We start from the raw sequence: 26,212 nt of genomic DNA, 5'->3' as shown, positions 1-26,212 counted from the left end.
TTTTTTCCTCTTATCCTTTTTTTTTTTTTTTTTTTTTGGTTGCAATTAGTGACAATTGTCTTGTTTGGTTTGGTCCTAGTGACAATCCGACTCTGACTCAAGCTGTCACATACAACAATGTTCATATATTGAGATTGGGTTGAGCCGAAGATTAGGAAGCCCATCAAACATATTTAAGTTGGTGATAGTCCATGTTTATACATTTTTTTTTTTTTTTTTTTGAGAAGAATGTTTATACATTTTTAAACATTACGAAAAGAAAAATAGAAACGCTCTTTCTTACAGCAGACCTGTATCTGGGCTCGTTTATGTGCGTTACTGGATAATTTGTTCATTTCAGTGATTGAGTTGTCTCCATCAATGGCAATTACTAATGGCTTGGGCTTTTAGGTGTTAGCAAGGCAACATTTAAAAAAAAAAAAAAAAACCACTAATTCAAAATTTAATATATATAACATCACAACTTAGACCAAAAATTAAGAATATATACTTGGGCCTAATAATTTTATATTAATTATTGCACTTATATAATTTTGTTTTTGTGTGTAACTTTCACTCACGCATGTATGCCTAACACTATAGACCTCTAACTATACCATAAAGTGTTCAAATAAAAATTCATAGAGGTTTTATGTGTCATGGGTGAATTAAATTTGTAATTGAAAAATTGTGCCTCATCAAACCAAACAGGTCATTTCAAAATCCTAAATTAGTTAGTGTTCATTAAGAGTTATTCTTTTTGTCCTTCATTTTAAGTTTGAGTTTGACATCAACTTATTTAGCTTTATTTGAAAGTATTTATATATTAGAAAAGTGAGGTTTTAAAAAGTTGTACATAAAATCTAATTGAGAAAGTTGTATGCAAACAGACAATAAGAAGTAATCCAATTTTTCTTCTTTCTTTTCAGTGAAAGAATTAGGAATTAAAGAGCTCCTACCAACATATAGGATCCAACTTTGCAACCCAAAGATCTCTTATCAGGTGTAAGCTTTGCTTCGGGTGGCAGAGGATATGATCCTTTAACATCTAAAATAGCGGTATGCACATTTTATACACTTCTTTATCTTTCTCTTTTTGCAATTTTTTATGTAGTCATTTTTTAATGATGCTTAATTTTCAGTTTTTTTTTTTTTTTTTTTTTTTTTTTTTTTTTATTTTTTTATTTTTTTAAATACGTATAGTCAATCATTCCACTATCTGAGCAATTACAAGACTTCAAGCAATACATAGGAAAGTTGAAAGGAATTGTTGGCAAAGAAAGAACAAACTTCATATTAGCCAAAAGTGTAGTCTTTGTGATTGCGGGTAGTAATGACATTGCCAATGCCTATTATCTTTCTGGAATTAGGAAAGCCAAATATGATGTTCCTTCTTACACTGATCTTTTGCTCAATTTGTCTTCTACTTTCGTCAAGGTAAGTCAATATTCTTTTGTTTTTCCTTAATTTTTCCCTTATAATTTTTTTGTGAATAAAATATATTAAAGAAAAAAGGAAAGGGGCCTAGCCCCATCTCATGCTTCTTGAAAACCTAAGCAAGGAGAGAAGAAATGGTAAAGGGCATCCCAATTACAATGAGCAGCCTAACAAGTCAAGTGTGATAGGTGATGCTTAAGTTCACTAATAATTGGGGACGCTTTAACCTCAAGTTCACAACCCACATAGATCCCATGTTAACGGGAAGATATTTTATGCATCCAATATATATATTACTCCTCTTATAATATGTTAGTCCGGCACAAGTATGATATATATATATATATATTTTTTTTTTTGAAACTGGAACATTCATCTATTTATAACAAAAGAGAATCATGATACAATGCATTCAAAGCTGGTGGGGGTGAATCCTCCATCCAAAACACATCCTCAACAATATTCCTAGCATGCTGCGCAAGAGCATGAGCTACCCGGTTACCCCCTCTCCTAATACAATTGAAATTTACCCAATGCATCCCACAAACTAAGTGGCGCACATCATCCACCACATTACCTAACAGCGACTGATCAGCCAACGAAGAAGATAAAGCTTTCATAACATTACTATTATCTCCTTCGATCACAATCTCAGAAAATCCAGCATCAGTGACGAACTCTACTGCCTTTCTGCACGCTAACAGCTCCGCTTCTTCGCTACTACTCACTGGTGGTCCTCCTGCTGACATCGCTGCCATAACCTCACCCTTATCAAGTATGATATATATATTATATGCACAACATAATTATTACAAGTTGCCTTACATCTTACCTCATTAATAATTTAACACTTTGTAGGTAGGAAAAATGAGTTGTATACCTTAGACCATGTCCAAAAAATTAATAATTCAAAATATCAAACACCATATAAATTTAATAACAACATAATATATTACTTAATTCTTTGATGTTAAAATTAATATAGTGGTGGGCATCTTCGGTGGAAAATGATGTTTCTTACAAATATTTGAAGGAACTATATGGAGTTGGAGCACGGAGAATTTGTGTTTTAAGCGTACCACCACTAGGATGTTTGCCATCACAACGAACTTTGGTTGGAAGCTCAGAAGAAGAGTGTGCAAAAGAGCCGAATCAAGCATCGCAAGTGTTCAATGATAAACTTTCCAGGAAGCTGGGTTACCCTAACAACAATCTGCCTAACGCAAAGGTGGTCTATATTGATATCTACAACCCTCTACTTGATATCATAACAAATCCAAAGAAATATGGTAATAAACCTCTTCTTTATTATTTCAAATGGTTTTTTTTTTTTTTTTTGCCTCTTTTATTTTTAAATAATCTTAATTTCAGGCTTTGAGGTTGCGAATAAAGGTTGCTGTGGCACAGGATCTATAGAGGCATCAGTACTGTGCAACAAATTAAACCCTTTCAGTGCTTTCACTTGTACAGATGACTCCAAGTATGTGTTTTTTGATTGTTATCATCCTACGGAAAAAACATACCAGATTATTGTCGATGGAATCCTTAAAAAATATATCAACAGCTTCCTTTGAGGTTGTTGATTTTCTTCTACTCAAACGTATTAGCCAGACTTTGTATTTTTGTTTCCTCCTATTATTATTGTTACAAAGTTTTGAAAATTTCACAAAGCTTGATCCAATTATGTGAATAAATTTCACTTGTCTTTTATTTCACATCCAATAAGATTTCACAAATTTATAAAGACCCAGTAATATAATTGTTTACCTGGACAAAAGTAATCATCCAAACAATGTCTCTAAAAATAATTGTTTTAACTACTTAATTGATTATGCAGTGAAATCAATCAGCTTATGTTGATTACCAATTTAAGCAGGTCACCTATATGTAAAGAAATAAAGCATAAGACAATGAACATGCGATATGGTCACGTCCAAGTAAGGGGAAGTCACAATGGTCGTCCCCTATAACTATTTTATATGTACAACTATTAGAGATATGTAAAAGGCACAATCCTAATCCTACTTTGTGTGCAAGACGAATCTCCTACTTGTATTACAAGTCTTTTAAGCATAATTAATGTATGGTTAGTCTAGTATTTAGTCTCCTATATATACTCATGTTATGTTCATTGTAATACAAGATTTGTACTACGTACACTCTTATATATTAAAGATGTAACTCTTAAGGGTTTCCTCCGTGTATGTAAGCCGTTGGGCTGAATTACGTAACGCTCATCGTGTGTTCTTGTGTTCTTTATTTTATGTTTTTGTTTTAACATCTATTCTAGCATATTCAATATGGTATATCAAAAATAATATTTAATATAAAAAAAAAAAAAAAAATCATGTGATATGGTAACGAAGTGGAAAATCAATGGAGAACCTCCAAAGGAAAAACCATTAGGGGTGCACCATTACCCCTGACAAAGATATTCGCTACTATAATTGAAGTTTATAATTTGAGACAAACCCTTGGCTCTAGACTCTACTTGGTAGATAAATTTATTGATTTGGCCCCACAATGAGCTTCAGATCAAATCTAAAATCTTCTATTATGAATGTCATCTCATGAACTGCATTTGTGATGACGATCAGTCCAATTGACTGACTCCAAGGACGACTCCAATGGTTTTAGCAATACAGCAAGATATTGGTAAAAATTAATCACCAAATAGCAACATCATATTGAAAATTATTGAAATTGATCTTTTGAACCAACGGGTTGGTAAAAATTAAGTTTAGGTATTCTTTTTCTTTCTTTGATGTGCATTGCAAAGCTTCTCTTAAACCTCTACTTTAGTCGTGCTTTAAAGTGCCTTACCCATAGTTCAAAGCCCAACTTTGACCTCGGACTATGCTCTCTTGTTTAGTGATAATAATTTTTGGTTGAATTAAACATATAATGCTGTGGTCTACAAAAATAAATTGCCTAGACAAAAAGTCCCTAAATGAATGTGGATCCAATAAACAAAGGTTGTGTCGGCCAGCTTTGTTTTACCATGCCTATGAATTATGATATTATAATTCTTTGTCAAAACACGAAACGGCCCAACTCATAATTAATTTATCTTTTCAACATCAGATATGTTCTTTATTAAGATTGACCAATCGACGATATAATACTAAAACCATTCAACAATTTTTGTCATAAAAAGTATGATCCTACTGCTTTTATAAGGATTGTATTAATGTGTTTACCTAAATTGCAAAAAAAATCAGGTATTATAAGCTGCACAAAGAATTTTACTCGTCGTTGGATACGTTAATACTTCTAGTTCATTCTAAATTGACTTCTCAAAAAAAAATAAAAAATAAAAAAAAATAAGTTCATTCGAAATTTCCAAACTTTTTTTTAGGAAAAGATATACAAAACATTGTGAGAGTGCCTTTTTCTCTAGCACTCAAGCCCAAGAATCCTGAGCCAAATAGTTGTAGTTTGGTGGACTGGGATTTGATTTACCACAGCTAAAGGGCTGTTTAAGAATCAAATGGTGCACAAGGCATACTTCCTACAATACACATAAACTAGCAAACGAGAATATTTGTATTGAACAGTAATCAAAAACAGCAAAGGTAATGCAAAGCAAACAGTAAATGTACAAAGTAATGGTTAGGGATCCTTAAATCAATAAGAAATACTTCATTAAATTTTCTTTTTTATAATTACAATGTGCTCACTAAGACGTGATACAAGGTTCAAATAAACTCAAAAATTATAATCTTAGATGGCTATTCAAGTCTCTTAAGACTTACAAAGTTTGATTATTTTTGAATCCGAGTATGTGCTATAGTGGCCATTTCTGGGATACCGAAAGATAATTTTACTAATTTCTCTAAGTTTTCTTCTCGACAGAACTTTCTTAATGATTTTGTTGTAATTTTTTCTCTTCCTTTCTTCGCAATCCTTCCCTCCTTTTATAGTGTTATTCTGGAGTCCCGGGGAACTATTGATTCACCTGTTTTGCCCCCTAAGTACCAGAGCCTGTTTTGTGCCCATCACTTAGGAGGTTCAGTTTTCCATGTTCCTCATTCTTTTCTTCCTTTTAGTGCTATTTTCTCAAAAGTCCATGGCTGACTATCTATTTTGAAGTGCACTGATGTCACGTTCCTCACAGTTCAGTTTTTGGTCGTCCTTCTTCTTTTTTTTTTTTTTTCTCAAATGGGCAAAATCTCACTCTACCGGTTCGAAAGTCCTTTGCTGCTAATCCCCTTTTATAACCCTTCATTCTGGTTCCTCAAGGTACCATCCACTTGTGCTGTGAGAGGTCACTCCAGGTTTTCTTCTTTTCTTGTTGGATCTCTGGTACCTGAGAAGGACGTATCCATCCTCTGTTTCTTGTGTTCTTTTGGCTTTTCCTTTGAGCTGTCTTAATCCTCTCTTGACTGTGCTACATACCTCGGGGATCCAGAGCCTTTGGCAGCCTCTGAGGATCCCGACTCAGCTTTCTTTTTACGCTAGTATTTTTCCAATCTTCTGATCTGGGCTTCTTTTCTTTTTCTTCTTTCTTTTCTCATAAGCTTCCGGACTTCTCTTTTTTTCTTTATGTTTTTGGGCTTCAAGCCTTTTGGGCTGATCTTCTCATTTTCCATGGCCCCTTGTGCTTATTTCTTTGGGCTTGGGTGTTGTGATTTTTTGAACCTCAACAAACATCAATTTAGTTTCCCAGAAAATTCAAAACTTTTTTTAAGGTTTTGGGTGTAACACTTAATCTTATATTATATTGTTTTATATGAAAATAATATTAGCACATGTTATTACAAGTAAAACTATTTATTATTGTTCATGTTATACACAAATCATGTTTATTTTCTGAATTGTAGTTGAGCATTGTATGAAAATGCATTTATTCTGACTAAAAGCAATTTGTGATACATCAAAATCTTCTGTTTCAACAATTGTGCTCTAGTTAATGTTGCGAACTTGAAACCAGCCACATGACCTCTCGCGTTTAAAATAAATTTTTCAATTCCATTCTACCCATTGATTTGGTTTGTCCATTGTAATAGCATGTTTTAGTATTGGTCTATTTTGATGTAGCATTTCAGAATTACCATTAACTTATTTTAAATGAAAAATTAAATTTTGGCCTCCATTACAAAATTCTATAGCATATTAGATTATCAATTAGAAACTAAATAGTATAGAGTTTTAAAGAAGTTTAGAATATCTTATCACATGGCGAGGAGCCCATAATCTCCACCAACTTTTTTAGATAGAGTTTTTGGAGTTTTATCTTTTATTTCCTTAATGATAATGACTATTTTTAAAGTATTAAACCATTAACTTATGTTACTTGGTAGTGTCCTCTAAACCAAAATTGTCAATTCCAATTTCGTTACAGTAATAACAGCCAAATGTAGTTAGTTAATCAATACGAGTCATTCCTTTGTTCGCCTTAGCCTAAATTTTAATCAGCACAATTATTTTAGCCAGTATGTGAACAAAACATTTAATTTTTGCATTGGTTCTTTTTTCTGCTTCTTTTTCTCTCCCCTTTCTTATAATATGAAATTTGAGTTTAATTTCATATTATTGCCGTGAGAATTTTGAGTTATTGATTCATCTTAAAATAAATTTATTGATTTGACATTTGAAGTTTGAAATTTGACCATATTAGATTAAGGTATCAATTAATCATAAATTATGGGCTCCTTGCTATGTGATAAGGTATTCTAAACCTCTTTAAAAATGTGTACCATTTGGTTTCTAATTGATCATTACATATACTCTAAAATTATGTAATGAAGGCTTACGTTTGTTTATTTTTAATTTAAAATTATATATATAATAAATTAATGGTAATTTCAAAACGTCATGTCAAGACAGATTAACACTAAAACATTCTATTGCGATGGACAAATGTGAACAATAAGCTCTCCCAAGTAGGAGTCATTTTCTCTCGAAACTTCTCGAGCGCTTCTCTCTACCCAGATAGTAGATCTTCTTTTCTTTTGGAAAAGCTAGTTTCTCTTTTCTAATCTTATGTAGATATTCGTCCTAGGAAGTCAATCGGCCATGGAGGAAGATTTAATTGAAGAACTCAAGCACATGAAGCTAACAAAAGAAGAAGAAACTCAGATAGCGATATCAGGGGAAGGCAGAAGGGAGCTGATTGAAGAGTGCGAATTGAGTCTGGTGGGAAGATTACTGTCGGACAGGAAGCAAAATCAGAGAGCGTTGAAGAGCACGCTACGATCGGCATGGAAAACAGGGTCAGATCTGAGAATCGTGGATGTAGGGAATGATACTTTCCAGTTCAAATTTTCAAGTGAATATCAGATGAGATGGGTTGAGAATAACGGTCCATGGAATTTTGAGAACAATCTATTGCTTCTCAAAAGATGGGAAAAGGGGATGACAGCACATAACATCTCCTTCACCCATTCTCCATTTTGGCTACAAATTTGGGGCTTGCCGTTTGATATGATGTCGGAGAAAATTGGAAGGGACATTGGCAATAGCATCAGTAACTTTGTGGCTGCGGATTCGAAGTCATGGTCTTCAGATCAAGCGAAATTCATGAGAATTCGTGTGAACATCCCTCTGGATAGACCACTAAGGCGGTGCGGAGTTGTGGCTAGCCCGGAAGGGGAGAAATTTCAAGTCTATTTCCGCTATGAGAGACTCCCTGTCTTTTGTTTTCTCTGTGGAGTAATGGGGCATGATGTTCGGCATTGTCCATGCCTGGAAAGACAAACAGAAGAACTTCCCCAATATGGTGATTGGTTGAGAGCTCAGGGGGGAAATAAGATTGGTAGTCAAAAGAAGGATCAAGCAAAGACAACGGCGATGGGACAAAACGCACCACCGGAGATAGCAGGAAAGGGAGATCAAGATGCAGAGAGGAGGAGTCTGGAAACGAGCGGGAATCCCGAAAAGCAAAAGGTTAGTAGAAACTCTGCTAGTATGTCAGATACTGATAGTGACTTGTCAAACTCTTTATTTCAAATTCAAATTCAAAATTCCCAAACTAGAGAGGTAGAAACGGAGAGGGTGGGCCTAGAAAAAGCAAAAGCAAGTAAAGTAATGTCTGGGCCGAAGGGAAGTATAGACCAAAAGGGGTCAATGAGCAGTAATATTTGGGAACCATCATTGGGCCAGGAGCACTCGATAAGTGCAGAAAATGAGGAAGTAACCAGCCCAATAAAAACCCAAAAAGATCCAGTTGGAGAACAGAGTGATAATAACGAAATAGAGAAAGCCCAAAATAGAAAAGGAAGGTGGAAGAAGTTAGCCCGGGGTCAGCAAACAAGTAATGGAATAGTAATGGAGTTCAATGATAATACAGTGGGGATAAAGCGTAGTCTCTGGGCAGAGGAAGAAGATGAGGAAGGCAGGCAAAAGAAGGCACGTACAGGTGAGTCAGTCTCTCTTAATTTAACGGCGGTGGCTGCTAGGCAGCACAGCCGAGAGCCATGAATTCCCTAAGCTGGAACTGCCGGGGAATTGGGAATCCCCGGACAGTTCGAGCGTTGCGCGATTTAGTGCAACGATGGAATCCCAGAATTATTTTTCTAATGGAGACAAAAGCTAGTGTTAGAAGGATCACAAAAGTAAAAGAACGGATTGGTTTCCCAAATGGTTTAATTGTCCCTAGTGAGGGTAAAAGTGGTGGAATTGCACTGTTATGGATCAGAGAAGTGGAGGTAGAAATAAAAAGTTTTTCGAGGTCCCATATTGATGCGGTTGTGACAGATCATTCCCTGAATCTGAGATGGAGACTCACGGGGTTTTATGGGAACCCAGATACAAATTTAAGAAGAGATTCCTGGAATTTACTTAGAATGTTGAATTCTCAATACCAGATGCCATGGATGTGTATGGGAGATTATAATGAAATTCTGTTAGCAACGGAGAAATGTGGAGGACTGGAAAGATCCCAAAACCAGATTGAGGGTTTTAGAAGTGTAGTTAATGAATGTGGTTTTCAAGATATGGGATATGTGGGGCCTAAATTCACTTGGTGCAATCGAAGATCTGATGGGGAGAGAATTCGGCTTAGATTGGATAGGGTGTTGGCCACAGCTGATTGGATGGAGCTCTATCATACAGCAAAGGTATTCCATATAGTGGATTCGACCTCGGACCACTGTGCTCTCTTATTAACAGACCAACAAGCCTCACCCAACAGGGGAAAGAGACGATTCCATTTCGAGGCAGCCTGGATCAGATATGAGAAGTGTAAGGAAATCATTCAAGAAGTGTGGAAGAACCATTCTGGGCTGCATTCTTCAAGTGGGCTAGTAGAAGGGTTAAATGATTGTGCTTCTGGATTAGCAAGGTGGAATTATTATGATCTAGGCCATATTTCACGGAAAATTCAAGAAAAAAGAAAGAGCCTTCAAGCTATGATACAGGCTGATCTGGATGGGAGCAATAGGGAAGAAATTGACAAGATGCGCAAGGAAATAAATGAGCTCCTGGATGTGGAAGAAACAAAGTGGCATCAAAGATCAAGGATTCTTTGGTATCAAAAAGGGGATAGGAATACCCAATTCTTCCACCATAAAGCAACCCAGCGTAAGAAGAAGAATGAAATTAATGGGCTGTGGGACAAAAAAGGAAAATGGTGTGAGGGAACGGGGGAAATTGCTAATGTAGCTGTTGATTATTTCAGGGAGTTATTCACAACTTCTTCCCCAACTAGAGATAATGAGGTGGCTGATCTGATACCAAGGAAGATCACAGAAGAGATGAATGAGCACCTTACAAAAGAATTCCACAAGGAGGAAATTGTCCAAGCCATCCACAGTATGCATCCGACAAAAACTCCAGGACCCGACGGTATGCCTGCTATCTTTTATCAAAAGTATTGGGATATTATTGGTGATGATGTGTCTAAAACAATCCTTAATATCCTTAATTCAAATGCACCAATGGCAGATTTGAATAAAACAAATATAGCCCTTATCCCTAAAATAAAAAACCTAACAAAAATGAGTGACTTTCGACCCATCAGCCTATGCAATGTATCCTATAAGATAATATCCAAAATGCTTGCTAATAGGCTTAAACCTATTCTATCCACCATTATTTCAGAAAATCAAAGTGCTTCTGTTCCTGGCAGACTTATAACTGATAATGTTCTTGTAGCTTTTGAAATTATGCATTATTTAAAGAAAAGAAAGGGAGGGAAGGACAGCTATATGGCAGTAAAACTCGACATGAGCAAAGCTTATGATCGGGTTGAATGGGGTTTTTTAGAAAAAATAATGAAGAAAATGGGCTTTGATGATAAATGGATTAGTTTAATTATGAAATGTATTTCTACTGTTTCTTATGTTGTGCTTATCAATGGGGAGGCTCATGGATGTATAACCCCTACAAGGGGTTTGCGTCAAGGAGACCCCATCTCTCCATACTTATTCCTCCTTTGCTCTGAAGGTTTTACAGGATTGATAATGGAGGCAGCCAGGAACAATAAGCTTTCTGGAATTTCAATATGCAGAGGCAGCCCAAGAATAACTCACCTCCTGTTTGCTGATGATAGCATATTATACTGCAAAGCTTCAGGTTTGGAAAGTAGGGAGCTCGTAAATATCCTTCGGAGGTATGAAGAGGCGTCGGGTCAGAAAATAAACACAGACAAGTCATCTGTATTTTTCAGTCAAGATGCAGATGAAGAAACAAGAAGTGAAGTTAAGGAAATTCTTGGCTCAATGCTTGATGCCCATCCGAAAAAATACCTGGGACTTCCTTCCTTAATTGGTAGATCAAAGAAACAAATCTTCAATGAAGTAAAGGAGAGGGTGGGAAAGAAGCTAATGGGATGGAAAGAAAAAATGCTATCCATAGGTGGAAGGGAGATTCTGATAAAAGCAGTAGCCCAGGCTATACCAACATATACAATGGGATGTTTCTTGCTCCCAAAAGGGTTATGTGAAGACATTGAGAGAATGATGAGAAATTTCTGGTGGGGACAAAGGCAGCAAGAGTCTAAAATTGCTTGGGTTGGATGGTCTAAGATGTGTAAATCAAAAAGAGAAGGAGGTATGGGTTTTAGGGATCTCAATGCTTTCAATTTGGCGATGTTGGCAAAGCAAGGCTGGCGAATGTTAGTAGATCCATGCTCACTGATGGCTCGCTTATACAAAGCAAAATACTTTCCTAATAGTGATGTCCTAAGTGCAAAAATAGGGAGCAACCCATCCTATGCTTGGAGGAGCATACATCAAAGTCTAGAAGTTTTGAGACAAGGTACAAGGTGGAGAGTTGGTAATGGGAAGTTGATTCACATCTGGGATGATAAGTGGCTGCCAACTCCTTCAACATACAAGGTTGTCTCTCCACCAAAAGATTTTGGAGATTTTCCAATGGTGTCAGCGCTCATTGATACGGACACAAAAAGTTGGAGGAGGGATAGACTTGAGAACATCTTCCTACCCTTTGAGGTGGAAACAATACTTAACATCCCTATTAGTTTTCATCTTCCTGAAGACTCTATAATCTGGATGGGCAATAAAAAAGGGTCCTTTTCAGTGAAAAGTGCCTATTATGTGGCTAGGAGGATCCTAGAAAAAGAAGACCATGGAGAATCCTCGTTAGGCGATGTATGTGCCCCGCTATGGAAGAGGATGTGGCATTTGAATATCCCGGAGAAAATTAGAATATTTGCATGGAGATTATGTATGAATGCAATCCCCACATTAACCAATTTGTTCAAAAAAGGAATCCAAGTGGATGTCACATGTCCCATCTGCAAAAAAGATCCTGAGTCAGTTGAGCATGCAATTTTGAGATGTGTTTCTGCTAAGGCAGTGTGGGCTAAATGGATTGACTGTCCTATCAAAATCCTTGATTGCAGCCTGGATGTCACTGACTTGGCTCTCAGCTTTATGAACCAGGGAACTCAAAGTGACCTGGAGAAGTTTTTTGGGGTGGCCTGGTCAATTTGGTATAATAGGAACCAGGTGGTGAATGAGGATTGTGGAGCAGCTGCTAAGCATGTCTGGGGATTAGCATTCCGTCTGATAGAAGACTTCAAGGAGGCTAATTTTCAAATAACAAAACAAAAGGAGACAAAGGATAGGGTCTGGAAACCTCCACCTAAGGATATCTATCTTATAAATGTGGATGGGGCAGTACCAGCTATGGAAGGTAACTCAGGAATTGGAGTTATAATTAGAGATTGGAATAATCAAGTTGTTGCAGCGTTGAGTATGCCTCTTTTGGGTAGATTTGCAGTGGAAGAGACTGAGGCAATTGCTATGGAGCAGGGCATTGTTCTTGCAAAGGAGCTGGGACTAAATAAAATTATATTGGAAGGAGATTCAATGCAAACTGTTCAAGCAATCTGCAGCAAGGATGTTTGGGGAGTTGCAGGCCATTTAATTCATGGCATTTTGCAGGGAATGAAAGGCTTCAATTATGCAGAAGCTAGGCACATCTGCAGGAATAGCAACAAAATAGCCCATGAGCTAGCTCAACAGGCTAAAATTTCTGGAGAGGAATGTAAATGGATTGGGGTGGTCCCTGAGAATATAGCAAATTTGTGTAGGCTGGAAGGGATCTAGTGTTGTATTTTGTTTTTCTTTTCTTTCCTGTTTTTTTTGGCTTGGCTATCTATGGTCTCTGTTGGTGCTTTGTCCTGCTGTTGGTGGTGTTTGTTTTCTGCTATGTACTCGTTCTGTTTCTGATTAATGAAAATTCAGTTTCAAAAAAAAAAAAAAAAAGACAAATCTGAAGAGTAGAATGAAATTGACAATTTCATTGTTGTTGGTATCAAGCTCGTGATATTAGCTAAAGCACGATTGTTGAGACAGGATTTTGATGTATCACAAATTGCTTTAGTCAAAATAAAGCAAAAGCAGATCCTTAATCCAAAATAAATCACTAGGAATTCCTTTAAACCAAAAAAAAAAAAAAACCTTGTTTGCTTACACATTTTTACAAGTTAAAAGAGTCCATAGAGACAACTTGTTTGCACATTTTTACATGTCTAAAACCACATTTGAACCAGAAGATTTACACTGCCCAAGTGGATGCTGTTAGATATGACAACCTCTAAACAAAATTATCCTAACACTAACATGACTGCAAAACTAAAAGTTACTACCACAGTACCACCAAAGTGATCACTGGTCACAGCTCCCCCATTCATCACATTTGCAATGAAGTTTAGGCCATTATTAATTTAGGTTTATCAAGCTCGGCTTTGGGCCTGTGTGTGACCCTTCATGGGTCACACACAATTAAAAAAAAAGAAAACCCTATTCAAAAGCTGTACTACACAATCACCAACACAAATCATAAATAATAACAATCCATGATTAAGAGAAAAAGAAAAAGAAAAAGAAAAAAGAAGGACCAGACCACATGATGAAACTCACACAGTATACACAATCACAAAGCAAGGAAGCACAGCCCTTGGATTAAACACCAACAGCTCCTCCTCATCCACAGTGGAGTGGACCCCATCCCCACTTCTTCCAAAGACAGAGTCAAACCCTCCATCCTCCTTGTCCACGTCCTCCGAGTCACACCCGACCCGACCCGCCACGACCCGACAAACCAGCATCGCCCTCTTCACGTTCATGAAGCTGAACTCTTGCTCGATCTCCTCTGGAATCGCCACGTGTGCCTTCCAGCTGGTCGATAGCGTGGAAATCCCGTCCAACTTGGGTGAGAACCCGGACTTAACAATCCCACACACACTACAATATTGCTGGTTACAAATGCCGGAATTCCCGTTAAGTCCCAGATCACACAGAAACGTGGAACAGTGAAACCTCAATAGCTCATTCCCATCAGCTATGCACCTCTCGTCTCGTCTCCTAACGGCGCCGTTTCGCGCAGCTTTAGCTTTGACTGTCTCTCTGTACTCTTCGAACCTCGAGAGTATCTTGGGACTGTTATGGATCTTCAAAATCCGATGAAGTGTCGGGCTCTTATGGTTGTCGGTCCATCCGGTTTTGAATATGATCCGGACGATGTTCTTGCCCGAATCACCATCAACAAGCTCCGAAACAGCGTGTTTGGTTGCCTGGTGTTGTTCTAGGAACTGGGGTTTAGGGAAGATTTCGCCGCAAGCTGTGCAGGGGAAGATATCGTTTCGGAGAGGAAAGAAAGGGTTGTCGGCGGAGATATCGGATTCTGAGCAAGACCCGGATTTTTTCTTACGTGGAGGATCCGACGAGTGAGTTTCGGGTTGGATGATGAGGGGAACTATGGAATGCTGGGATGATCTGGCGGAAGATAAAGTAGTGGTGGTGATGGGAGTAGGGGGTGTTGTTGTTGTTGGTTGGGTTTGAGTGATGGAGGAGATGTTGGATTTGCAGGAATCGGAAGAGAAAATGCGTTTGAGAAAAGACCAAGAGGAGGAGAGAGCTTTTTTGGGTTTTGAAGGAGAGGAGTGAGAGACACTGAGAGGAGAGACTTTGCGTTTCTTTGAATAAGGGCGTTGGTGATGATCGTCGGCGGTGGTGGTGAAAATGAAGCAGCCAAGATGGAGGAGGAGAATGAAGATAGAAAAGAACTTGTTGACGAATGTAACCACACTTGCCATTGGTGTATGTAGGAGCTTTGAGCTTGAGCTTTGGTCTAGCTAGGCCATCACAGAGAGAGAGAGAGGTGTGTGGGTTGAATGATGGAAGGAGAAAGGGAACAGAAGAAAGTGAAGGGAAAAGAAAGGAAGGAATGGAAAAAGGTGACGTAGATGGGGGCTTTAGAAGAATAAAGCTAAAGAAAAGTGTAGTAGGTGTAAGGCAACTTCATGGCATCTCTATGCTTTATTCTATTCTCTTCTATTTCCTGTTTGGTGTCTCTAAATCTAATGTTTTCATTATTTATCGTCCCTGCTTTTAGGATGAGATGAGAAATTCAGTTTCTGTATTATTGTACTATTATTTTATATATATCCCTATCTCTCTCTCGGAAATGGCAGTTAATATTAACTTTTAGCCGAAAGAAACGGCCTGTCATTACCTCGTTGAGATGATACCAGTCCTCGAGAGTATAGAGTATGAGTCTTTTTTTTTTTTTTTTTGGTTGAATAAGAACTTTATTGCTCAATCCAAACAAGAGGAGAAACAAAAGAACGGAGCCAAATTCCATCTCTATCCGAAACCCCCAAAATCGAAGAAGGCAGATAAAATATGAGTCTTTTTTGAGAGTAAGGAACTTGGACGAATTATAACTATTTGATTTATCTGGCCTACTCTATATGTAGCTCCTTCTTTCTTTCTTTTTAGAAAGTTTCATTTTTACACTCACAATAATGTTACAACAATCACATGATACATTATCGGAATTACAGTAAAAGAAATTACCTCGAAAACCAGGGCAAAGGATATTGGCATGTGGATTGTGGAGGTTTTTCAGCTGATCATATGCAGTATCAATTATTATTTTTTGAGAAAGAATGTAATTCAAGTTCCTAGATATGACAAATACGTGCCTCTGCACGTGCAGGGTTCCTCCTAAATCAGCCGATCCATTTTCATTTGAGTTTTATGAATCATAAAAGTTATTGGTTTGAGTTTGAATTACAATGTTCTCAAAACTTGTCTATGAATTGATTTAGCATGCGATGCCATTTCTCTCCCCTTCTCTCAAGGAGAATCAGAATCCAAAGCCTTCTCTTCTGTTCATTTCTTATTTTATTTTGTTGTTTTAGTACTGCTTGAAAGATATGAACAGATAACACATGATATTGTCTGATGTCTCCTTCTAGCTTCAACTCTTTTCATCGTATAATTGAAGGCCATACCAAATAGTATACACATGCTGATTGCCGAGTCACAATCTCTTTTTTTGACTGAGCCGAGTCACAATCTTAATATATATAATTTTGGATTTTTCATATAGGAAAAGAAAGCCAAGGAACAGCTTCAGAATGTTAAAGCCATTTTGCACGAGACAGGAAGATTAGGATAACTTTTTTACACGCCACTTATGGTTTTGAGTGTGTTAGAATTATTGAATAATTCTACTGTATTCCGTGCCAATAAATAAACTGTGCATCAGGTCCTTTTTTACAGAATACACATGAGTGTATTAAATTGTGTAGTACAATAAATAAAAAGTAGAGGCCCAATGGCCATTGGCCTCTGTAGCCTATTGACACCCAGGTACCCTTGTGTCCTTATGCTGGAGGGTTATAGCCCCTGCAAAATCACCTAGCCAAAAAAAAATAAAAGCCCAATGGACTTTACTAACAGCCAATATACATTAATAACTCTCCTCTCAAACTCAAGGAGGATGAGAGGCTAACTTGTGTCCATCAACTAATGCATGAAAGGGTCTCGTAGGATGTGACTTGATAAAGATGTATGCAAGTTAATCTTAAAAAGAAACAAAGAGCAACTTAAAAGAATCCTGGAGCGGATGATGATAGACAAAATGACAAATCAATCTTAACGTGTTTAGTTAGTTTGTGAAAGACATCATTGTAAGTAACCTGAATAACCTTTCAAGTTATTACAATAAATAGGAGTAACAGAAAATGTGAAGACATTTAAATCCTTGAGTAGCCAACAAAGTTAAAGGAGTTCAAATGTGATGTCAACAGGGGCACGATATTTAGCTTCAGCACTTGAGCGGACCATAATAGATTGTTTCATACTTTGCCAAGAGATTAGAGATAAGCCAGGAAGGAAGTAGTAGTTAATGGAGGATCATATCTCTTGTTTAACGATAAGAGATTTTAGAAATTGAGTTAATTGGAACCTACTACATTATTTTGTTAAAAAGCATATTATGAATACAATTAGTTTTTTAGAAAAAAATTTTAAAGAAATAAATTTATTCCCTTTAGTTGTGACTTTAAAAATGAGTTAAATATCTTAATTTGTGTTTGGCAACCCAAAAATTAGTTAACAAAATGTGCAAACCCATTTACAAAACCACATATATCAAAACAATAAACTAAAAATTAGATAAAATAAGGCGAAATCATCCAATCTGACTTAATACAAATGAAATTCTGCAAAAAATATATATATTATATAATAATAATGATGATGATGATGATGATGATAATAATAATATACAAACATATAAAAGACTTGAAGAACTTACGCATGAAATAAGAACAAAGAGAACGGGAGGTTTAGAGAGTCAATAATGTGACAAATTGGCGTGAGGGGACAATGCGACTATTAATGTGAGAGAGAGAAAGAGATGATAATTTGGGGGTAGGGACTAGGGAGTGGTAGACTGGATGGTGGGAGGCAAGATACAAGCCCCAATGTGACAAATCTGGTGGCGGGGAAGTAGCGACAGTGATGAAAGGGATTGAAAGAGTAAAGAGAGAAAGGGTGTCAAAGATTGGAGGGTGGAGACATAGGCGACCACTTGACAGATCCAATTAGAAGTGTATATGGGTCGGGTATTGGAGGGTTTTTTGATCCAACCCGAGCATGTCGAGTTGAGAAATTTTTAACCCAACTAAACTCATCACATGTGTAGAGACCAATCCAACCCAACTTACGTGACTTGGTTTGAGTCAATATATTGCACTTATATGTTTCATGTCATATAAATAATTATACTTTTGTCAATTATTTAATCTATTTTTTAATTAATTATTACAATTCTCATAATATAACTAAATGATATTTCAAATTTCCAAATTTATCAAGAGTAATTCTCAACATACCAAAAATAAATTGAACTAAAAATTTAAACTAAATGTAATAAAAATAAATTTATATATGTGGTGGGTTGGGTTAGGTCAAATGAAAAGGCTATCAACTTGAACCCAACCCAACCCAAGGTTTAAAATAAAATTCTAACTCAATCCACAAAAACCAATAAAAGGCATCGGGTTGAGTTGAGTTGGATCAAGTCGGTGGGAAGGACTAAGGACTAAGGAGTTGGTGTTGGTGAAAGAAAGAAAGAGAGTGAATCAAGTTTGGGGAGAGTTAAGGAGTTTTTTTTTTTTTTTTTTTTTTTTACAACTTCTAAATATTTTTTTCCCACTCAATCAGAGCAAAAAACATTTTGATAGATCGGTTGATTGAATTTGAGTGGATATTTTCTATTGAACATATTTTCTTAAATTTTCAAATATAAAAAACTCAAAAAAAAAAATTCCATCAAAATAAATGAAGTATTAATAGTCTAACAATAAACTTTTTTTTTTTTTTTTTTTAAGTTGTCTTTGTTTTTCCAATTTTCATGCTAAATTTTTTTTTTTTTTAACAAAATATGGTTAGAGGGGACGATCAATGTGGTTTCCCTACTTGCGAGTAACCATAGTAGTCCATAATTGCTCCTTGACTAAGACCTCATTTTGATAAGATGTAAGTAACAAGTGACTCAAACCTAAGAAGCTCAGTATAATGAAGTCTTGTTAAGTCTCATACTTAACCATTAAGCCACCAATTGCGTCGTTAAATTTCACAATCTTTTACTTATCTCCCACCCCCTACTACTTTAGCTTCTTACTAACATGGGATTGCCACTAACGCGTCCACATCATTGACACGCCAATGGAAGCTTTTTCCCATAGATGTAGGTGCAGTTTGGATAGAGATTAATACGCGTTTGTGTTTGCATTTTGCATTGCATTTTGCTCCCTTTTTATTTATTTTTTTCACGCGTTTCAGAGACAAAATTTAGCTAAAATGGCTACTGTTCATGCACTATGCATGAACAGTAGCCAAAATTTTTTACTTTTCAACACATCAGCGGGTCTTGTGCACTATTTACGGGACTCACGAACTTCACTTTTCAACAACTTTTTCATTAAAAATGGGTCCCACGGTATTATTCACACATTTAAAAATTATTTTACTATAGTATTTTTAGTTTTCAATTTTTAATTTCAACAAAATAAATTCTATCCAAACAGACCTTAAGTACCACTCATTCAGGTCGTCTCAAAACGGAAGGCATGGGGGGCTAAGGAATTTATGATGTCTGTATAAATTATTTTGCGTGGTACATACCATTTTCAAGACTTAGCTAACTAGACTTAAAAGCCATGAGTAATTATTGTTTTACACTCATGGAAGTAAAAGTATAACTTTTCATATAGGCTAGCTAGTGTCCACACTTTCACATGGAGTGTCCACGTTATTTTACACATAATTGTACGAAAAAAATGGACACCGTTAGATGTGATATAATCAAAGCTATCACTAGTGAAGCACATTCATCTTCCTCTCTCTTTAGCTTTATTTACAAGATAAAAAAACCTGCAATAATTATAATTTAAGGTTGTTAGCTGCTGCTGCATGTTTTTGTTTCACCTTATGAAAGTATGTTAAATTTCTGGAGAAGAAAACTTTTATATATATATATATATAAATAATATATTAGGAGGATCTAGAAAAATGTATTGAGTTTTATTATTTCAAGGTGGGCTCCTGCTGTACCATTTTTAACGTGATCCACGAACTGATAATGTAGAGTTCTGGCTTTTCTCTCAAAGGTGGGCCAATATGATCTTCTTTTGAGACCATAAAAATCCTGATGATCCCTCCGTGTCTCCCGTTCATTAAACTATTTCACCTGTTTCACGTCCTTATTGTGAAGTAAAAAAAACATTAATTTAGCACATTATTGATATCGACCCTCCATTTTATGTGATTTGACAAGATGATTTACAAAACAATGTTTGCTAATTTCTAATTTTTTTGGATGATTTGAGCAACTTGGAAAAGTGGGGTCTGGACTTGGTTGATTATATGTTGTTTACCCAGTCAGCTAAATTTTGCGGGAAAGAATTCGCAACCTAATTCACACTTTGCGCCAAAACTACGGCTAATTAAGTAGTATCGACTTTTTCTTTTTGTCTCTCTAGGTATCTCGCACTGCTTAATTTTTTTTTTTTAATTGAGGAAGTAGATAAAAAAGTTAAAAGTTTGGAGACAAAATTATCATATTCATTAGCGATCTTAATAGTATAGGAGGATAAAAACTCAAAATAAAATCCGCAACATCTGTTCTTTTTACATCATCCCAAATCAGGTAAAGCAGTAGTGCATTGATTCTCTTCTTGGAATACATGTTTAATTTTTGTGCAGCCATCTAAAATCATTCACAAGATGACTCAAATTAATTTGAACTTTAAAAACACAGGTGAAAAAGCAAAACACAATTAGGGTATTCGATTCACAATCAAACCAAGTAAAATTGAAAGATAAACCATGGTAGTATTTGGAGTTAGTAAATTATGTGCATTTTTTTTAAAAGTTTTATTTGGCATGCACTATATAGTATATAGTATAGGAGCAATTCTAGAGAAGCATTTTTTTTACAATTTGTTAAAGTGATAATTTGTGATTAAAACCAACTTATTTTTGACATGGATCATTATAAGTAAAAGCCGATTTTATTATGCACTTGAGTAACAATTGAAAAAAAACAAATATCACTTTTACTTGGATTAAGGTAATGTTTATGGAAAATGCTAATGGATGCTCATAGGGATAATCCATTTTTAAAAAAAAAAATTATGAGAAAAAAAAAATTAATGTTTTGACAACTTTTTCTAATTTCCATAAAAATTGTGTCAAAACTTTTCTAAAATGAATTATTAACTATTGCTCTCAGGGACCATTAGCATGACCCAATGTTTATATATCATTTGAAGTTAGTATGGCGCAATTTTTTTTGCTATTTTTGGAAAATAAATTGGGTTGTTTATTACAACTATTAATTAGGCCAAAGGGTTATTGGAATTCAATATTCTTTTATGTATAAGCAACCCAAATGTTGAGTTAATTACCATATGTTTCAGCTAGATTTTCATTTGTAATAGAGGTATAATTTTCATTTATAATAATTAAAAAAAAAAAAAAAAGTAAAGATGATTTGGAGATCAGGTATTATATAGACTAATTACTAATTAGTAATTACCATGTTCCTATTAGAAAAAATTGTTCCTTTCATTGGAATTGACTTTGACCACATTGTTGACTCTTCAAGAAGAAGTAAAAGATCAGAAAGGAAAAATGTAGGAGTAAAAGAAGCTCTGGTTCTTTTCTCTTTTTTCCTTTTTGCTGTTGATGAATCTGGTTCTTTTCTCTTATGGGACTCTTTTTTCAAGCTTGTGCTATTTCTCTCTTCATTTTTCACCCCATAGCCATAGGACCACAAGGCTATCAGCCTGCGAAGTGCGACCATATAAGAGAAAGTTGCCGACAATTTTTGATGGAGTTGATTATTCGGTAGTTGCTTTAGGAAATATAAATAGATAAATAAATCAATCAATAATTGAATAGTCACTAACTCCTAGTCTCCTACTTTATAGGTAGGTGGCTGTTCAAAAGGGATACATGAATCTTAAATTGAAAGGGCATATTGCGCATAAGGTTAATCATTATTCCATAACGTGGCATTGTATCAACTATCAACACAATATCTGGAATGTAGGTATACATAATGCCTCAAAGAATAAGAAAGTTATAAGCTTATGTTACGAAAAAACTTCAAGTACATTTCTGCTCACATTTCAATTCTAAATTATTATTTTGCACCAACTGATAGGATGTCACAACTCTAAAATATGGACTTTTAAAAATACTATATATTTTCAAAAGCAATATCCTCTCTTATCTTCCAGATTTGTTGCCTTTTTTATATATATGATCATTTACAAAACAAAGGGGAAGTGCCATTTCGATCAATCTACAGCGACCACAAAATGTATAGTACCATCCAATTACATGGGGACCATATGACCTTGTAGGAACCGGAATGCATGGACACGCTTATAATGATCATTAACATTTTTTTTTTAATAATTAAAAAGGGAGGTTAATGTGTGTGGTTATTGTTGCCTATCCACTAAAAGGTTACCCTTGTATGATGTGGGTAATGGTGGCTTTAGGAATTCTTTTTAGTGTGGACACTAAAAAATTTAAATTATATAAAATATAATAAAGCACTAACTTAAATATTTGCTACAATTGTGAATCGAGTCATTAAGGAAAGTAAATTGTTGTGACTGCAAAACCAAAAAGAATATAACTGTCATTGCCATAAAGGAGAACTGACAACCACAATATTTTTCTTGGTACCATTTTTTAGGGTAAAATGAAATTAGAGATTATTTTTATTAAATAGGTTAAATGAACTACAAATTTGAATGTTTAGCGATTTTTATCTTTTTGTTTTATAGTAGGCTTTTTGTTGAATAATTAGATCACTTGTTGTTTGGCCTTATCTTGATTTTGTTTGGTTTATGTTTGTTGTTATTTAGGCTAATATATATCGTTGTTATTTAAGGTTTTTTTTTTTTTAAAAAAAAAAAAATTATAAAAGGGATTAAAGATTATGTTTGGGGAGGCAAAATTAATTCTGGACTAATGTTACGTCATCCATATTTTTTTAATAAATCTTATGCAAAAAGATATTATTAGTGGGTAAAAAAATAATGTTTGTATTAAGCCCAAATTAGAATCAGTAATAGTTTACCACATTAGATTTGTTGTAAAATTATTGTAAAAATGTTGTGAATATAGCATTATTCTTATTTTTGTTGAACCCAACATTTTGTAATTCTTAAGCCAAGGTGTTCAACATTTTTATTAGGGTGGTCACAATAGGTTAGTTTAACATATAATTTTTTTTTTAGCAAGTGTATATATGCAATTTTTTGCAAGTTAGGGTGGTCCTGTGACCACCTTGGCTTGCATGTAAAGCCGCTAGTTAGGAATGGCAATGGGTTGGATTCAGGGCGGATTTCTTTATGCTCGAACCCGACCCGTGGGCTAGTACCTGTTACCCGAACTCGGCTCGTTTAATAAACGGGTTTTTTTTGTTGCACCCAAACCCCCCCCCCCCCCCGATTGGGCCCCACCCTAAAATCACAAACACAGAAATCAATACAAACCCAAAATCACAAATCACATAATATACATGTAACGAACCCAAAAATAAATAAAAATAATCATAGCATTTTCTTGCCATCCAAACAGATGCCAAGACATAACAAACCAATCTATACAAAAAAATCCAACAAATCCCAGAAATTGCAAACCCATAAATAAAATTAGCAAATTTGAAAATCCCACCAATAAAACACAAAAAAAAAAAAACCCAACAAATTTGGCTTGTCAGCAGCAAGGATTTGGGATGATATGTTGGTGAAGAAATTTTTTTCTTGGATTTTGTTTTCTAGGCTTGGTTGTGGCTATGGTGATTTGGGTGAGTTGTGTAGTGGGATGATAGCATGTTGGTAGAGGAATAAAAATCAATCAAAAGACAATAAGAGTGAGAGTGAGGGTGAGGGTGAGAGGTGAGTTGGCCTTGACGGCGAAGTGGAGGGAGGGCTTAAGGGGGGTGGTGGGCAGTAGATTGAGAGAGTGAGAGTGAGGGTGGGTCAATGAGAGTGAGAGCTTGAGCTTGAGGGGCGACGAGAGTGAGAGCAGAGAGCTTGAGAGTGAGAGATTGATTAGGTTTATGGTTTGTAAGAAGGTATATATATAGAGCTAGGGCATTTTAGTAATTTAATTATAATTGGGTTGGGTTCGGGGTGGGTATCACTGAAACCCGCACTCGACCCAAACCCGTTTCGGGTTTTATTTTTAAAACCCAAACTCAACCCTATTGTTTCGTAGGTTGGGTTGAGTCGAGCTGAGTACCCACGGGTCGGATTTAATTTGCCATCCCTAATGCCAGTGGACATGGGATCATTTGAAAAATAATAAGGTTTGCCACTAGTTGAACTTACAATTTTCGGACTTACATGTGTGATGGGTCACAAAGGCTTTGTACCACTAATCCACACCCCTAATAAATATCATTAAGATTCTTTTTTTACTCTAGTCTGTTTATAATCTGCTTATTTTATTGAAACTGAAAACTTTTTATTAAAAGTACTGTAGGTAAAAGTAAAAGTTAGTTAAAATAGTACAGTAAGCCCCATGAATAGTACCAAAAAAATGCAATGAGACTTATGAATAGTAGTAAAAATAAGTTGAATAGTAAAATAAGTTATAAAAAATAATTTTGCCAAACACTAGTTACCTTTTCCCTTTAATGATCAATAATCTATGTCCTGTGCATCCATTGCTGGTCATTTCACTTCTCAAATGTTAAAATATACATATATAGAAGAGACCACTTGTCATCTGCCATAGAGGTTGCCCGCTTCACAAGGGATTCCAAGTCCACAATGAGTTCCATTATGTTTTGGTCCTTCAAATCATAACAAACGCGGAAACTTCTATTATTTTACTGTCCAACACACACACACAGAGAAGGGATAAAAATAAATACAGCTTGGCCATAGAACAATTATTTCAGACTTCTGACTAAATGAAATGAAGGCTGACCCCAAGAGCATTTTGGCTCCATCCATGTTAGTAATTATTATTGGTACTTATTAAAAGAACACAATGAGAGTCTGAAAGAATTCTGTGTGATTACGATCCGCAGTTTGGGCCAGTAGTTGTGCGGAAAATTATAATTGCTTTTAGATAGGAAACATAACAAAGATTCTAAAATGTATTGTCTATTAGTTCCACAAGGTTGGACCAACTGTGATGTTACTAATAATACTACTCCTCCTCCACCGACTAGCACGAATATTGTAACTTTGTAATAAGCATCAGAATTCTCCAAATGTACATTTTACTTGGAACTTATTCCAACAGGACCAACCACTATCTCAACGAAGGTTCACAAACAAAAACTCTGGTGGTTGGCCAAGTAAAATCAGCATTAGCCAAGTAATGGTCTTTAATTTGGGGAGTCTCGCCCACACTATCCATGGAGCAATAGCGGCAAAGACACTCATATATATATATATATATATATATATATATGTATTAGTGTCACAATTCCATGCAAGTGTGAGTTTAATGTAAATGCTACATCACACTAATTCTAGAATGAGACTCAATACCAATACCGTATGGTATGAAGGTAATTTGACACTGATGGATCTTTGATATGATACCAAACAATTTTACTAACTCAGCTAGATTACATCTCTTCTACTTAGATTATGATTGGGCTGTACAAACTTACTTGCCAACTGAAAATTTGCAAACCCAATATTTTGGTGAAGAAAATTGGACCTGGAATAAATAGGTTTTGAGGCCCAAAATTTAGATTGGCCTGAAAATGTATATGGATAAGCTTACCTCGAAGAAGAACACAATATATGGTTCCGACCATGTGATAAACAAACAATATGATCAAATGAGTAACAACATAGTTAAACAAAAAATTAACTTGAAGGTACAAGTGGAATTTGAAGCAAATTGCTATTTTAACAATTCTAGGATCTTTTAAGAACTCGAGACCATTTTATAAATGATGTATTTGTTTATTTAATGAAAGATTCACTAGGTTTTAGGTTCTTATAAATAAAAAAAAGTAGTCATATGGTGAAACATGCTAAAAGGCAAGTATAAGAAAAGCTACAAACACACAAAAGCATTTGTTGGACAAGAATACAAGATTTGATGCCCAAGACCAAGTCTTGCAAAGCTGGACTCAGAGGCCTTTGAAGTTACAGACACACAGAAGCAAGCACAGACAACCCAAGTGTATCTTTTCGTGGGCTGTCTTTTTTTTTTTTTTTTGAGAAACTCGTGGGCTGTCTTAAGAAGTGACACTCTGTAATTAACATTAACTATTCTAGCCCAGCCCAGCCCATATAAGCCCAGCCCAACTATTTCTTCCCCAACCCAAAATAAAATGAAATTTAAAATAATGAATAACTGCATTAACGGTAACGGATTCATCAGTTTGCTGTTAATTTCCTTAACTTGCACACTATTCAAAACCTTAACCTCACCCTTCTCTATCCAATGCTGTCCATGCAACCTCCACGTGTCCAATACAGGACCAGTGCCAATAAATATCTCTCACAAAATCATTTACTTTCTTT

At 35.6% G+C, this 26,212-nt stretch overlaps 2 protein-coding genes and 1 pseudogene across 3 annotated transcripts in view; 2 read left to right on the top strand and 1 right to left on the bottom strand.

Moving 5' to 3' along the window:
* LOC115953442 overlaps positions 1-2,990 on the top strand; it is a 38,458-nt pseudogene extending 35,468 nt beyond the window's left edge. The window contains exons 8-11 of the transcript XR_004083710.1: positions 909-1,038; positions 1,183-1,416; positions 2,450-2,705; positions 2,788-2,990. The product of XR_004083710.1 is annotated as an uncharacterized LOC115953442 (transcript). The remainder of the gene's footprint in view (positions 1-908; positions 1,039-1,182; positions 1,417-2,449; positions 2,706-2,787) is intronic.
* Positions 2,991-7,434: 4,444 nt separating this feature from the next.
* Positions 7,435-8,838, top strand: LOC115953436. Its single transcript, XM_031071078.1, has one exon. It carries the CDS (start codon positions 7,435-7,437, stop codon positions 8,836-8,838), a length of 1,404 nt encoding a protein of 467 aa, XP_030926938.1.
* Positions 8,839-13,363: 4,525 nt separating this feature from the next.
* Positions 13,364-15,187, bottom strand: LOC115989317. The gene has a single exon (XM_031112990.1). The coding sequence runs from the start codon at positions 14,921-14,923 to the stop codon at positions 13,745-13,747; it is 1,179 nt and encodes a 392-aa protein (XP_030968850.1). The 5' UTR covers positions 14,924-15,187; the 3' UTR covers positions 13,364-13,744.
* Positions 15,188-26,212: the final 11,025 nt, after the last annotated feature.

The sequence above is a fragment of the Quercus lobata genome, chromosome 1, assembly GCF_001633185.2.
Source record: "Quercus lobata isolate SW786 chromosome 1, ValleyOak3.0 Primary Assembly, whole genome shotgun sequence".
Taxonomy (NCBI): Eukaryota; Viridiplantae; Streptophyta; class Magnoliopsida; order Fagales; family Fagaceae; genus Quercus; species Quercus lobata.
Note: the sequence above shows the minus strand (reverse complement) of the source record. Positions and strands in the feature narration are given on the sequence as shown.